The 12,946-nt window shown below is 47.7% G+C and overlaps 1 protein-coding gene across 1 annotated transcript in view; it reads right to left on the bottom strand.

The window, feature by feature from the left end:
* Nucleotides 1-10,691, bottom strand: part of LOC136569486 (serine/threonine-protein kinase PAK 3-like) — a 46,008-nt gene extending 35,317 nt beyond the window's left edge. The window contains exon 1 of the mRNA XM_066569878.1: nucleotides 10,647-10,691. Coding sequence (XP_066425975.1) covers nucleotides 10,647-10,691 — 45 coding nt within the window. The remainder of the gene's footprint in view (nucleotides 1-10,646) is intronic.
* Nucleotides 10,692-12,946: the final 2,255 nt, after the last annotated feature.

Raw genomic sequence — 12,946 nt, 5'->3', positions numbered from 1 at the left:
AATTCTTCACACTCTATACACTTAAAACAACCCCATGGATAACACTTACAGTTTGGAGTAGTACATTCTACCTCTCATGAGTACAAGTGGTTTTGCAGCTTAAGGTAGGAGCATTTTCGTGACATACATCAGTCCCTTTTTAACTTGATTTTCAGTTCTCCGGGGGTAGATGCAATTCTCCGCTGGGATTCAGCAGGCGTCTCTGTCGGTGGTTCTGTCTCTGTCAGTGGTTCCACTGGTCCTTTGACCCGCGACACGTGGGTCCAACCTTTTTTCCGCAGTTCGGGCAGCTGTATCAGTGGTCAGCAGAGTTAAATATGGACCTTCCACCTAGGAGACAAACTTTCTTCCTTCCAGCTTTTAATCAGCACCCACTCACCCGGTTTTATTTGATGTATGCTAAATCCGAGAGGGGCTGATTGAGCAATGACCCCTTTCTCCCTTAGTTCTAGGACATGTTGTCCCATCTTCTGGATGTATTTTTGAATAGTCATATCGGCTATGACTACTGATGTTTGGGGTACTTCCTGGGAATAAGGCATTCCATAAAGCATCTCATTTGCAGAAAGTCCCATATCTGCATTTGAAGTGTCCTTATATTAAGCAATGCTAAAGGTAAACATTTTACCCATGACATTTGGGTCTCAATCATTAATTTTGTTAACTGCTGTTTTATTGTTTGGTTCATTCTTTCTACCCTCCCAGAGCTCTGGGGGTGCCAAGGGGTGTGATATTCCTAGGAAATCCCCATGGCTTGTGTTACTCCTTTTATGATGCTGGAAGTAAAGTGGGAGCCTTGATCAGAATCAATGGCCCTGATAACTCCAAAATGAGGAATGATTTGTTCCAACAATATTTTAACCACAAACTTCGCCATGGCTCGGGCAGCCGGGTAGGCCTCCACCCAATGAGTTAGTTGATCTACTAATACTAACAACTATTTCCATCTGCCCACCCTTGGGAATTCAGTATAATCCACCTGAACCCTTTCAAATGGTCAGTAGGCTATTTTTCTACCACCGGTTGGAGTTTGTCTCATTACCTTTTTGTTAACCTTTTGACATGTCAAACACCCCTGTGTTATTTGTATCGCTATTTCAAAAATTCCAATACATCCATAATATTTTAAAAAATGATCACATAAGGCTCTTGTTCCCCAATAAGTACATTGGTGTAACTGGCTTAGAATCCTTCTAGTATAAGCTTTAGGTAAAATCTCTCTCCCATCTGATAGTACCCATTTTCCCAGCTCTTTCTTAGCTTCTAATCTTTTTATAGCTTCCTCCTCTTGAGTACTATAACTTTTTGGCAGCTCCTCTTGAATTTCCGCTATAGTGTTCAGCCGGATAGTTTCTTTTCATTTACAGGCTGCATCCTTAGCAGCTTGATCAGCTGTGTTGTTTCCTCTTGCTAAGTAGCTTGACCCTCGTTGATGACCTCTTACATGTACTACAGCTATTCTCTTAGGCCCTTTCAGGGCTTCAAACACTCTGATTATTAACTCCTGATGGATCAGTTTCTTCCCTTGAGTGTTTATCAAACCTCTTTCCATCCAGATTTTTCCAAATGTGTGTAAAATTCCAAAAGCATATTTTGAGTCAGTGTAAATAGTCCCCACCTTATCTTTTAGAAGTTCTAAAGCTCAGTATAAAGCGAATAATTCACAAGCCTGAGCTGACCAGCTAGCACTTATTTTTCCTCATTCTATTCCAGACAGATTTTCTCCTTCTACAATAGCGTATCCTGAATTTCTTTTCCCTTCTATCACCCTTGACGAGCCATCGATAAAATATTTTTCCCCACTAGATAGCTCTGTCTCACTTAAATATGGTCTCACTTTTGTTTGTAATTTAATTAATTCCACCCAGTTATGAGCACGCTCTTCAGCTGGCTCCCCATAAAGAAATTGAGCGGGGTTCTGAGCCAGAGTAACCTTAGTTCCAGTTCAGGGGAATGTATCAAGATAGCTTCATACTTTAAAATCCGGCTATCAGTGAGCCATTTCTCTGCTTTTTGATGCAATATGCTTCTGACATCGTGAGGGGTATATACTGTTAAGGGAGCTCCAAATGTAACTTTCTTTGCTTCCTCTACCAGAAGGGCTGTTGCTACTATAGCTTGTAAACATATTGACCATCTCCGACTAACAGGGTCCAGTAATTTTGAATAATACCCCACCGACTTTTTGTCTCCTCCCCAGTCCTGGTGAGCACTCCATAAGCAGTTTGCTCAGCCGTATTTACAAATAATTGAAAAGGTTTATCTAAGTTAGTAGGCTGAGTACTGGGGCTTGAATTAGAGCATCTTTCAAATTCTTAGATTGTTTTTCATCCTCCTGGTTCCATTTCATTGTATTGACTGTTAGTTTTTCATACAAAAATTTCACCTTTTGACTATATCCATCTATTCATTGTCTACAGTATCCCAATAACCCTAAGAGTTGTCGTACCTCCCTTTTGGTATTAGGTGAAGGTAGACTTAGTATTCCCGATATTCTCTCAGGATCCAATTTCTTTGTTCCTTTACTCAGCCAGTGACCTAGATATTTCACTTCCTCTTCAGCAAATTGTAACTTAGCCCTCGAAACCTTTAGGCCTTTCTTTCCCAAGAAATTCAACAGACTGATTGTTGCTTCTCTCACTTGCTCCTGATTCTCTCCTGCAATTAATAAATCATCTACATATTGTACTAGTTTAGTTCCTTCTGGTCTTTCAAAATCCTGTAAAATTCTTTCTAAAGCCTGACCAAAAAGATTTGGGGATTCAGTAAAGCCCTGTGGAAGTACCGCCCACCTTAATTGTTGTTTTCTCCCTGTGTCTGGATCTTGCCACTCAAAGGCAAAATAGTCTCTGCATCCCTTCTCTAAAGGACAGGACCAAAAGGCATCTTTCAAATCCACTACACTATACCAAGTACAGTCATAGGAAACCTGACTTAGTAATGTATACGGGTTAGCTCCCACAGGAAACCTTGTGGCTGTTCGTTGATTAACAGCCCTTAGGTCTTGGACTAGGCAGTAGCTGCCATCACTTTTCTTCACAGGGATTATGGGGGTATTGTGGGGTGGCATACATTCTTCTAACTTGCCCTGCTTTGAGAGTTCTTCAATTACTGGCTTCAGCCCTCGCCTCCCATCTGGTGGAATAGGGTATTGTCTCACTCTTATAGGAAACGCAGGGTTTACAATGGTGATTTTTAAGGGCTCTATATCCAATTTACTGATCTCCCCAGGAGTGGACCAGACATCAGGACATATTTTACTCTCATCCTGCTCTGTCAGTTTGTACAGCTGTACCGTTAGTTGATCATTTTGGGGTTGGATGCCAATTTTTAAGGAAAGAATCAGGTCTCTCCCCAAAAGATTGCATTCTGCTTCTGAAACTAGTAATAGATCACTAATATCCACTTTTCCCTTTGCTTCAATTAATACTTGTTCAATAATGGGAACCTTAAAGGCCTCCCCTTTTGCTCCAATTACTTGAGCTGTTTTCCTGCTGATTTTGCATCCTTATGGTAATCTTTGCACTGTTGATCTTTCAGCACCTGTATCTACTAAAAAGGTGAATTCTTCACCTTCGGGACCTATTCTTAATTTTATCAAGGGGTCTTGTGATGGTCTGGTCCCTAATAAATAGAGCCTCTGACACCATTAATCCTGGTCAAACAGTTTTTGATCTGCCTCCCATTTCTTGCAAAACCTTTTAACATGTCCTTCCTTACCACAGTAAAAGCAGGTAGGTTTTTTAGAACCTTCACCTGTTACTTTTCTCGTGGTTTTAGCATTCCCTGAAGATGCACCACCGTTCTGTACCTCCTTTACCGCAGCCACAAAGACCTTAGCTTTGGCTTTGGCATTTTCTTCATCTCTGCGAATATAAATTCTCTGTGCTTCCCTTAACAATTCTTGCAAACCTCTCTCTTGCCAACCGTCTAACTTTTCAAGTTTCCTTCTTATATCCTCCCAGGACTTCGCCACAAACTGAGTTTTGATTAATGCTTCCCCCACTGCAGTATCAGGATCTAATCCTGAATATATTTGTATACTCATCCTTTCTAACCAATCTATGGGTGACTCATCTTTCCCCTGATGTTCCTTCAGGGCCTTGCTAATATTTTGCCCTCTGGGGACTGCTTCTCGGATTCCCTGAATAATTACATTCCTGAGATCCACCATATTCTGCCTGTCCTGGTCATTGTTATGGTCCCAGTTAGGGGCTGCCAGGAGCCATTTCATTTTTCCTAAAGATCCCTGCTGGTGATCTCTATCCCAAATTCTCATGCCAGCCTGCCTTATCAGCTGCCTCTCCTCTGCTGTAAATAAAATACTTAAAATTGACTGAATCTCCGTCCAGGTGTAAATACTGGGTCCTAGAAACTGATCTAACCTTTCAGACACCCCCAGGGGATCTTCAAGTAAACTTCCCATTTCTTTTTTAAAAGCCCTTACATCCCCGGTGTTCAGGGGTGCTGACACATACCCGATGACTGGTCTCCCTTGATTTCCTACTAATGGTACTTCCCTCAATGGGTACAGCTGCCCCCCCTTCCCTTCTTTATTGCAATCCCCACTGCTCTCTGCTCGTGCCCTTTCCTGGCTTCTTGTTCTGTGTGCTGGTGGTGAATCAAGTACCAGGAGCATAGCCACCGGGGCTTGTGGCAATGGGAGCGGAGCCACCGGGGCTTGTGGCAATGGGAGTGGAGCCACCGGTGCTTGTGGCAATGGCAGCATAGCCACCGGGGCTTGTGGCAATGGGAGCGGAGCCACCGGGGCTTGTGGCAATGGGAGCAGAGCCACCGGGGCTTGTGGCAGCGGCAGCGTAGCCACCGGGGCTTGTGGCAATGGCAGCATAGCCACCGGGGCTTGTGGCAATGGGAGTGGAGCCACCGGTGCTTGTGGCAATGGCAGCATAGCCACCGGGGCTTGTGGCAATGGGAGCGGAGCCACCGGGGCTTGTGGCAGCAGAAGCGGAGCCACCGGGGCTTGTGGTGCAGGGGGTGCTGGAATGGGTGCAAAGGGTGCCAGGTTAGGTGCTGGATGAGGTACCTCTGCCAGTGCAGCTGGCTGTGGTAGATAAGGGGGGGGGGAGGTTATCTAAGGGGTCCCACTGATCCCTTTTCTTTTTGGTTTTTAATGCATACAGAGGAGTAGGCCACGACCCATGCCATAAAGCAGCATAATCGCTTTCTTCTTGGTTAATAGGGTCCTTTTTATTTACAAAGGCATTCAAGGCCTTACAGATCCACCCTTCAGATGACCCGTACATTGGCCAGTATAAATTATCAGGTTGTATCATTTCCTTAGTCCATTCTGCCATACAATATTGTATCATTTTCTCTTTACTTTCTCCTCTCCTGGATTCACATTTGTCCCACAATTTTAACATTACCCCAAGGGGGCTGTCCTGGGGTATATCTGGCAAAATGCTCCCTCTTTTTCCAGTACTTTCAGTACCTTTATTTTCCTGCTGGTTTATACCAGATCCTGGGTAGTTGCTCTGGCATTGACCCATTTTTCCACCGAAAGGGTGTACCCTCACTCACTCTGACCTCACTCGTTCAGACCTTAGTCCTTTCTTGTCAGGAATTTCCTTAATAACAAGTCCCTTCTAACGCCTCCCGCCTCTGATTCTCTACCGGGAAAAGAAAACAAATTCCTCTCCGTAACTATTATCTTATCTCACCACCCCTGACCTTTTACATACAGAGAATCCTTCTCCACACGCTTCGCTCCTTCACCTGCCGCGCCCTTCGTGGGGTAGTAGAACCGAGGTTAGAAGAACTCCCCTCTCTCGTGTCGTGACTAGGTCACGTCTCATACACACACCATTCACACTCTCACACACCTACACCCACCCGTTCTCATCCCACCAAACCAAGTGATACTTACAGCCTCCTTTTCTCGCCTGGGTCTTTGTGCACGAGTTTTTACAGGTGAATTTACTGCAGTCTACTCCAGGAGCCCAAAATTCTTTGCTCATAATTTACCTTATGGATTTCCTCTTCCCTGAGAGATTCCCCCGTCACTCAGGGCCACCAGAGGCAGAAGCCTCCAAGGTGGGGCACCTCCCCGAGATCAGGAGTCTCCCTCAATGGATTTGGAAATCCCTGGCCAATGCACCAAATCAGTTATGAATAAGAAGCTTGACTAGGCCAATATTCAAGCAGCAATCAATTTATTATTTAATATGGTCAAGTATGAGCAAAACAGCGCTGGATACAGTGGGGGAAGTTTTCCCTCCAACTGCACACCGATAATTGGTGGTTACAGGTATTTATAGGGGTACTCATCAGTTTTTTTCAACAGTTTCTATTTCCAATTTTTACTCATCAGCAATTTTTATTCCAAATTATTACATCACAATTCTATACACTATTGTGATTTTAATTTCTCAGGATGTATTTTCAAAGGAGTATCCCCAGATGGTGATGGTCCAGTTTCCGAAAGAAGACAGACGAATCCCATCTGGTGGAGTCCAGCTCCCCAGATGTGTCCACCTTTTAATTGCAGAGACGATAAATCTCATAGCACTGATGTCTAGCTTCCCTTTGGTCGAAACCATAAATCCTTGAGGTGATGTTCATCTTCCTTTCTCAAACTGTTTTTCTCTGCTTCGATAAGGCGTGAGATAAGCATATTTCCTATATATATATTCCAAAGCTATAGTTTCAAGGATACAAGTAATATTCTAAAATTCTACTTCAAAAGGTTATTATTGCAGAGCTTTTTTTTTATGGATTAAATGCAAGCAAAAAGCAGCATCCTTGACACCTTAATTCCAATGCTCCTAAATCAACCAGGGTTAATTGCAAACAAAAGATAGGTTCAAAGCCTTTTTCCATGCTTTATTTTCATCTGTTATTATTAGAATTTGCAACTATCCCATTGTCGATGTCCACACATTTCGCATTCGCAAGTACACACTTTGCCTGTTTGTACCTGACACGAAACACAGTTTTGCATCTCACATGGCAAGCAAAGGGAACACTGAGTGAGTATGAGGACGTTTCCCTTGGCAGCAACTGCACTTCCATGTGTCAGAGCCTCCCCAGGAGGGTCGGAAAGAGAAAGCAGCCGAGCGGGCCAGGCTGTGGTGAGCGCAGCCGCGGCGGGACTGTCCTGCAGCCCCGGCAGCCCGGCAGAGCCGGCACAGCTCCCGGGCCCTGCTGGCACAGCTGCCTTGCCCAAGGACAGCCCCTGTGCCAGCCGGGGCAGCTGCGCTGAGCAGCCCCAGCACAGGCAGGGCCCGCTCCTGCCCCGCCGGGCAGTGCCCACGGCCACAGCCCACGCCAGCCTCAGCCCCAGCCTGCCTCCCCGGGCCTGTGGCCTCAGCCGGGCTCTCTCCAGGCTGGCAGCAGCAGGTCCCCGTTCACTTCTCTTGCTGCCGGCCTTCAGCTCCTCCCTGCTGGCTCCCGTCAGTCTCTGGCTGTCCTCAAGGTCTTCCTTGCAGCTGTGGCCAAAGTGGAGGCTCTGGAATTGCTTCCAAGGCCTGGCACAGCTGCAGTCCCAGACTTCTCTGTGCTCCCTGCTGGTCCCCTCCATCCCCTCAGCCCCGCCATGCTCTCGGTGAAGCCACAGCCCCCTTCAGTTTCTTCAGCCCCTCAGAGTCCTCTCACCCCCCTCAGTCCCTTCTGAGCCATCCCGTCCCCTGAGACCCGCCAGCCCCTCAGCCTGTGCCACTTCCCTGTCACCTCAGTGCCACCATGGCCCTCGGCTGCCCCACAGCCCTCAGCCCCAGCAGCAGCTCAGGGTCACCGTCCCTTCGGCGCCACTGCCCTCAGCACCCTCAGCCCCCTCAGCCCCCTCACCGTCCTTCAGCAGCTCCTCAGGGGACAGTGCCTGGGGCCAGCGGCAGCTCCCACCGCTCCAGGGACAGCCGGGGCTGGAAGTGCTGCTCTGCCCGGCCCGGCCACCAGCTGGGACCCAGCACAGGGACAGGGGACACAGGGGGCACCGGGGGAAAAGCAAGAGGTGAAAAAGGCAGCCGAGGACAGAAAGAGGTAAAAATGCAGCCCAGGCCTACACAGCTCAATCTATGCATCTAAAATTCCACATACCACTAAATAAATAACTACACACATTTCTAAATCTATATCAAAGCATCTAAATGTAAGCATCTAAATGTAGGCATCTAAATGTAACTCTATAAATATATAAATGTAAATCTCAAAATCTAGAAATGTAACTAATTTTATCCCATCTATAATAATATAGATCAATTTACTGTATAGATGTATATATATATGCACATATAAACACACCTCTATAAATCTATAAATGTAACTATATGGATATAGACATAGAATTGTAGAAATCTATAAATCTATGTATACACTAAGGGATTCCACCTGCCTGATGGTCACAGGCTCCCCCTCTGATTCTTCTTCCCACGCAGGACAGCCCTCCTGGCAAGGCAGATCAGGTGGAAATCTGGGAAGCAAAGGGAACACTGGGTCAATATTGGCCTCTGTGCATCTTTCCCTTGGGAGGTAACTGTCCTTCAATCAAAGTCTGTAAAAGATGGCCAGAAAGGCAGACTCTCACTTGGCAGTTTAAAGCCTGCTCTTCAAAGAGCCAGACTCCTTCCAAGTGTTTACAACTTCTGAAGTTTTGAAGTATCCCAATACACTGAAAGCCCTCACAGTGCAAAGGGCCCCCATGAGAGCTTGAAACACAGACAGTGCCAGCTGCCACAAAGAAGCCCAGCCTGGTTCATTCTCTGTGCTGACAGAGAGACCTCAGTCCTCACTGAAATGGCTGAAGCTGAAGGTGCTGGGAGCTGAGTTATGAACCAGCACCGTTCCCTGCCATGTGCAACCTGCCCTCTGCAGTGAGCAACAGCTCCTCCAAAACAACCAGCAGCTCTGGGTCATCCCAGAGGGAAAGAGCTCCCTACCAGGCCTGCAGGCTGCACCAGCTTTGCTCAAGAATGCAGATCCAAAGTGCTCTCTCTCTCCTTTAGTTCTCGCTAATTTAAAGGGATAATTTCATTTTTTCCTTGAGCTACTGGACTTGTGACGAATGATTTCCTTGGCCTCAGAGTTTCTGCTCCTTGTATTTTTAATGTATCTCACTACAGCTATCATCAGACTGGTGGGACTACATTGATTTAATGCTTGGAGACAAAAACCTCAGCCTTCTACACTGGCTTTTTGCTGGGCTTTTCCTCTCTTGCTTCAAGAGTCACTCAGTGTTGCCTCCAGAGCACTGGCACCCTGCAGCAAACTTATCCATGGACATCAGCACAAAACTGGGACACCCGAGTTGGTGACACAAGTCCCACAAGGTCAGGTTTATTCCCTGCTCTCTTGCCCCAGCAGAGGACTCGGTGTCAGAGCCTCTGGAGAAGTGTGGAGGGCAGGGCTCAGGCAGGTTGTGCCCGTGCAGGATTTGAACTCAAGGCACCAGGAAGCACCAAGCCTGCAGACAGGAACTCAACTCTTCTCATCTCCCTTGCTGCCAGAGGCAGGCTCAGAGCAGCCATCTCACACCTCTCTAAACCACTGGGGGCTCTGTCCTTACCAAGCTCCTCGGGCTCCTGGGAATTGTTCCTGCAGCTCTCAGAGCCAGATGAAGCTCCCTCTGCTGCAGCTCTGTCCACAGGCTCCCCTCCTGAAGACTCAGGGCCAACATTAATATTCCCCTTGAAAGAGAAACAGAAAGGAAGAAACCCTTCTCACCACTTACACAAAACACCTGGTCCAATGGCTCACACACTTAATCCCTTGTTCCTAACAAGAACTCTGGGCCTCAAAGACCTTCAACAGTCAGAAAGATGTGACTTCTCAAACACAGTCCAAAAGCTGTCAAAGCTGACAGGGTTGAACATGGGGGTGACACTGAACACATGGAATGGCTGCGAAGGAAGGAGTCCTGCCAGCTCCTGGCACAGGGATGTGCTCCTCCCTCCACAGCCCTGAGCACAGCAGTCTCATCCCGGCTGCAGCTTGGCAGGGACAGCATGGGAACACACATCTCTTCCCACAGAGATGCCCAAGAGCAAGGGGACTGAGCTCTGCAACATGGACAGCAAGACTGGCCAGTTTGCCCAGCTGAGGATTTCCCAGATGGAAACTGGACTGCAGGCAGCAACTTCCTGAGAGGACAAGAAAGCTACAGCTCCAGCCCAGCCCCAGCCACGGCTCTGGGAGCGCCTACACGCACGGCAGGGCTCACACAGCAGCAGCAGCTGCAGCCCAGCCCTTGCTTTGCCTTGGCCTTCCCACCCAAAAGAGGCACAGCCCGCATCTGCTGCTGCAACAGAGGCACTTCTGGCATGCCCCTCCCTGCACGGGACACTTGGCCTTCAGTGCCCCTTCTCCAAACACTCTTCTCTTCTTTCCCATCAAACAAAGCCTCTTAGAACCTACAAAGCTTCCATTTCCTCACCACAAATGCCCCTGCACCAGGGATTCTTCCCAGCAAAACAAGCACCCAAACGTGGCCAACACAGGCTCACACCTTTTCATCCTTACTCAGGGATGACATTTTCATTCCCTCTTCTTTAGGAAGTCTTGCTTTACCAAGCAAAGCCTTCCCAGTCCATTCAGAGCTGAACTCAAGAAGCTTTTCCTTCTCAGCCAAGCAACAACATTCACAAATTCTCAGTCCAGCCCCTTTCCCTTTCTTCCCTGCCCAATGCAGTTACCTGAGCATAGGGAGAAAACATCTCCTCCAGCATCTCAAGCACCATGTCCAGATCCAGGGGTGGCAATTCCTCTTCCCCAGGAGTATTGCACAGCCAGCAGGGGGCTGTCCATGCTGCAGAACCTGCACTGCCACCTGGAGTGCTGGGGGCTGAAGTGTCTGGCCTGGCTGCAAGAATCCAAACACATTGGTCAGGTTCCACGATGTGTCTTTGGGATGCAGAGCTCTAGTGCTGCCTTGCATCAAACATCACAGGAAGCACACAGCAACCTCTGTTCCAGAAATGTATTCAGACTTCCCAGGGGATTGGAGAGTCAGTTCTTCCTCTTAAAAATATTTATCCTAATTGACATCTTACATAGATTAAAGCATGGATTTTAAATCTGATATAGACACACACACACACACACACACACACACACAATCATCTTATAATCACAGCCTTTTGCATTTTCCCAGCACCTTTGGGATTTGGCTACATTTGGTTTCTCATTAAAAAAGACCACAGAAAATGGATTCACCCAGGAACAGCCAAGACCTGCAGACATGCGTGCTAAACTTCCGCTGTGAGTTCATTCTAAAAACAACCTTGAGGGTGAGGCCATATTCTGCAGCTGCAGCTGTTGTGGGGCACACAGAGCTCATTTCAATGGCACACCTTGATTTGCAGGGCAGGCAGTCTTAAACATCTGCAATATTCTATCAGAGTCCTAGTCTGGCTTCATTCAAAGAAAGAGGAGAGTGCACCTTACACTGACCACTTGTTAGGCAATATCTTTCACCTTGCCCTTGTACCCCTACAGAGAGGCTCTCTGGAAAATGCCCAGAACACCCTCCAAATCTGCAGCAAGGATAGGAAAAGCAGGCAGAGAATCTTTCTGTTTTCAAGGTCCCCCTTCCTAGGCGACTTGACACCTTCTACCTGATTCGCACTTGAGATCTACCCATGATAGAGCACTGCAGGAAAACACTTTAAAGGGTCATTAACCAGGACCTGCTTGGAAAGCAAGGGTAGAAGCTCTTTCCCTCACTGATGGGCTGAGGGCTGGCAACTGCTGCTCTGAAGATGTGCAGCTGCTCCTCTCTGGAGAGACCATGGAAGGGCTGTGATTGTCTACGAGAATCAGTAGGAACGATGAGCTCAGGCTGGCATTTAAGCTTCATGGGAACAAGCAGTGGAGATGAAATTTGCCTGTTCCTGGCTCCTCCAATGAAACCCCAAGAAGTCCAGATGAAGCAAACACCTCCTCCCAAGAAGCTAGGAAAACCTCAGAGTCCTGAGCACCTGCACTTAGCCTGGAAGGGCCTGGAGGCAGCTCTGAATCCTCAGGGGAGGCAGCACTGAGGTGCTGGTATGAGAGCGCTGTGTAGCAGTGAGGGAAGGAAAAGGGAAGCAAAGGGATGGCTGGGTCACTCTTGGTCTTTGGGTGTGTTTCCCTTGGCAGCAACTGTACTTCTGTCAGGGAAAACAAAAGCTCCCTGAATTGTTAAAACTGAAAATCAGGGACAAAGACTCTCTGACTAGTCAAAGTTACAAAGTGGTATGTTCATTATGCCGGCGGGCGGCACAGGGGAGGGTCATTCCCAAAATGCGTGACCGCTGGCTGCACTCAGCACAGCATGGCACGGCACAGAAGGTTCCAGCAGGACAGGGAAGGGCAAGGCAGGCAGGGATGGGCAGGGCAGAGCACTGGGAGCAGTGACAGGCTCTGTCCCCACGCTGCATCCCGTGCCTGGGTAACCGTCGGGGACAGAGAGGAAGGACATTGCTCTGGCTTGGCTGCGGAAAGGATGAAAAGGGGGGGTTAGAAAACATTCATTTGGACTCCTTTTCAGCACACTAGCTGGTGTTATCTCAGCATGTCTGCCTGTCTTTGCCAGAGTTGGCACATTTCTCGTGATTTGGAGTCAGCTACAGCAGCAGGAAGGGGCAGCAATTTTGTCAGCATTGATATCAAAGCCAAAGTGCTGCCCCATGGATGGATGTTGCTTTCTTCCAGGGATTTCTGGCCTAGAGTTGTAGTGAACTCATGCTGGTGTCTTCCCAAACAGCGTTGCCTTTTTCTTTCCTCAGGAATCTCCTCTTCTTTTTCTTTCCCCATCTGGGGAGAGCTCCAATGCAAATGCCTCCTGCAGCCAATTCTTGTCACTGCAGACTGACAAAGGAGATCTTGCAGTGGAGAGAGACTCCCTAGAGCTGCTGTGGAGAGCTGAAGGGGGAAGCTTTGTCCCTTAATCTTGAAGTCTTCTTGGGGAGCTGCTTGTGCTCTGGGGGACGGACACCAGTGATGTTTATCCAAG

This window comes from Molothrus aeneus, assembly GCF_037042795.1.
Source record: "Molothrus aeneus isolate 106 chromosome Z unlocalized genomic scaffold, BPBGC_Maene_1.0 scaffold_33, whole genome shotgun sequence".
Classification (NCBI taxonomy): Eukaryota; Metazoa; Chordata; class Aves; order Passeriformes; family Icteridae; genus Molothrus; species Molothrus aeneus.
Note: the sequence above shows the minus strand (reverse complement) of the source record. Positions and strands in the feature narration are given on the sequence as shown.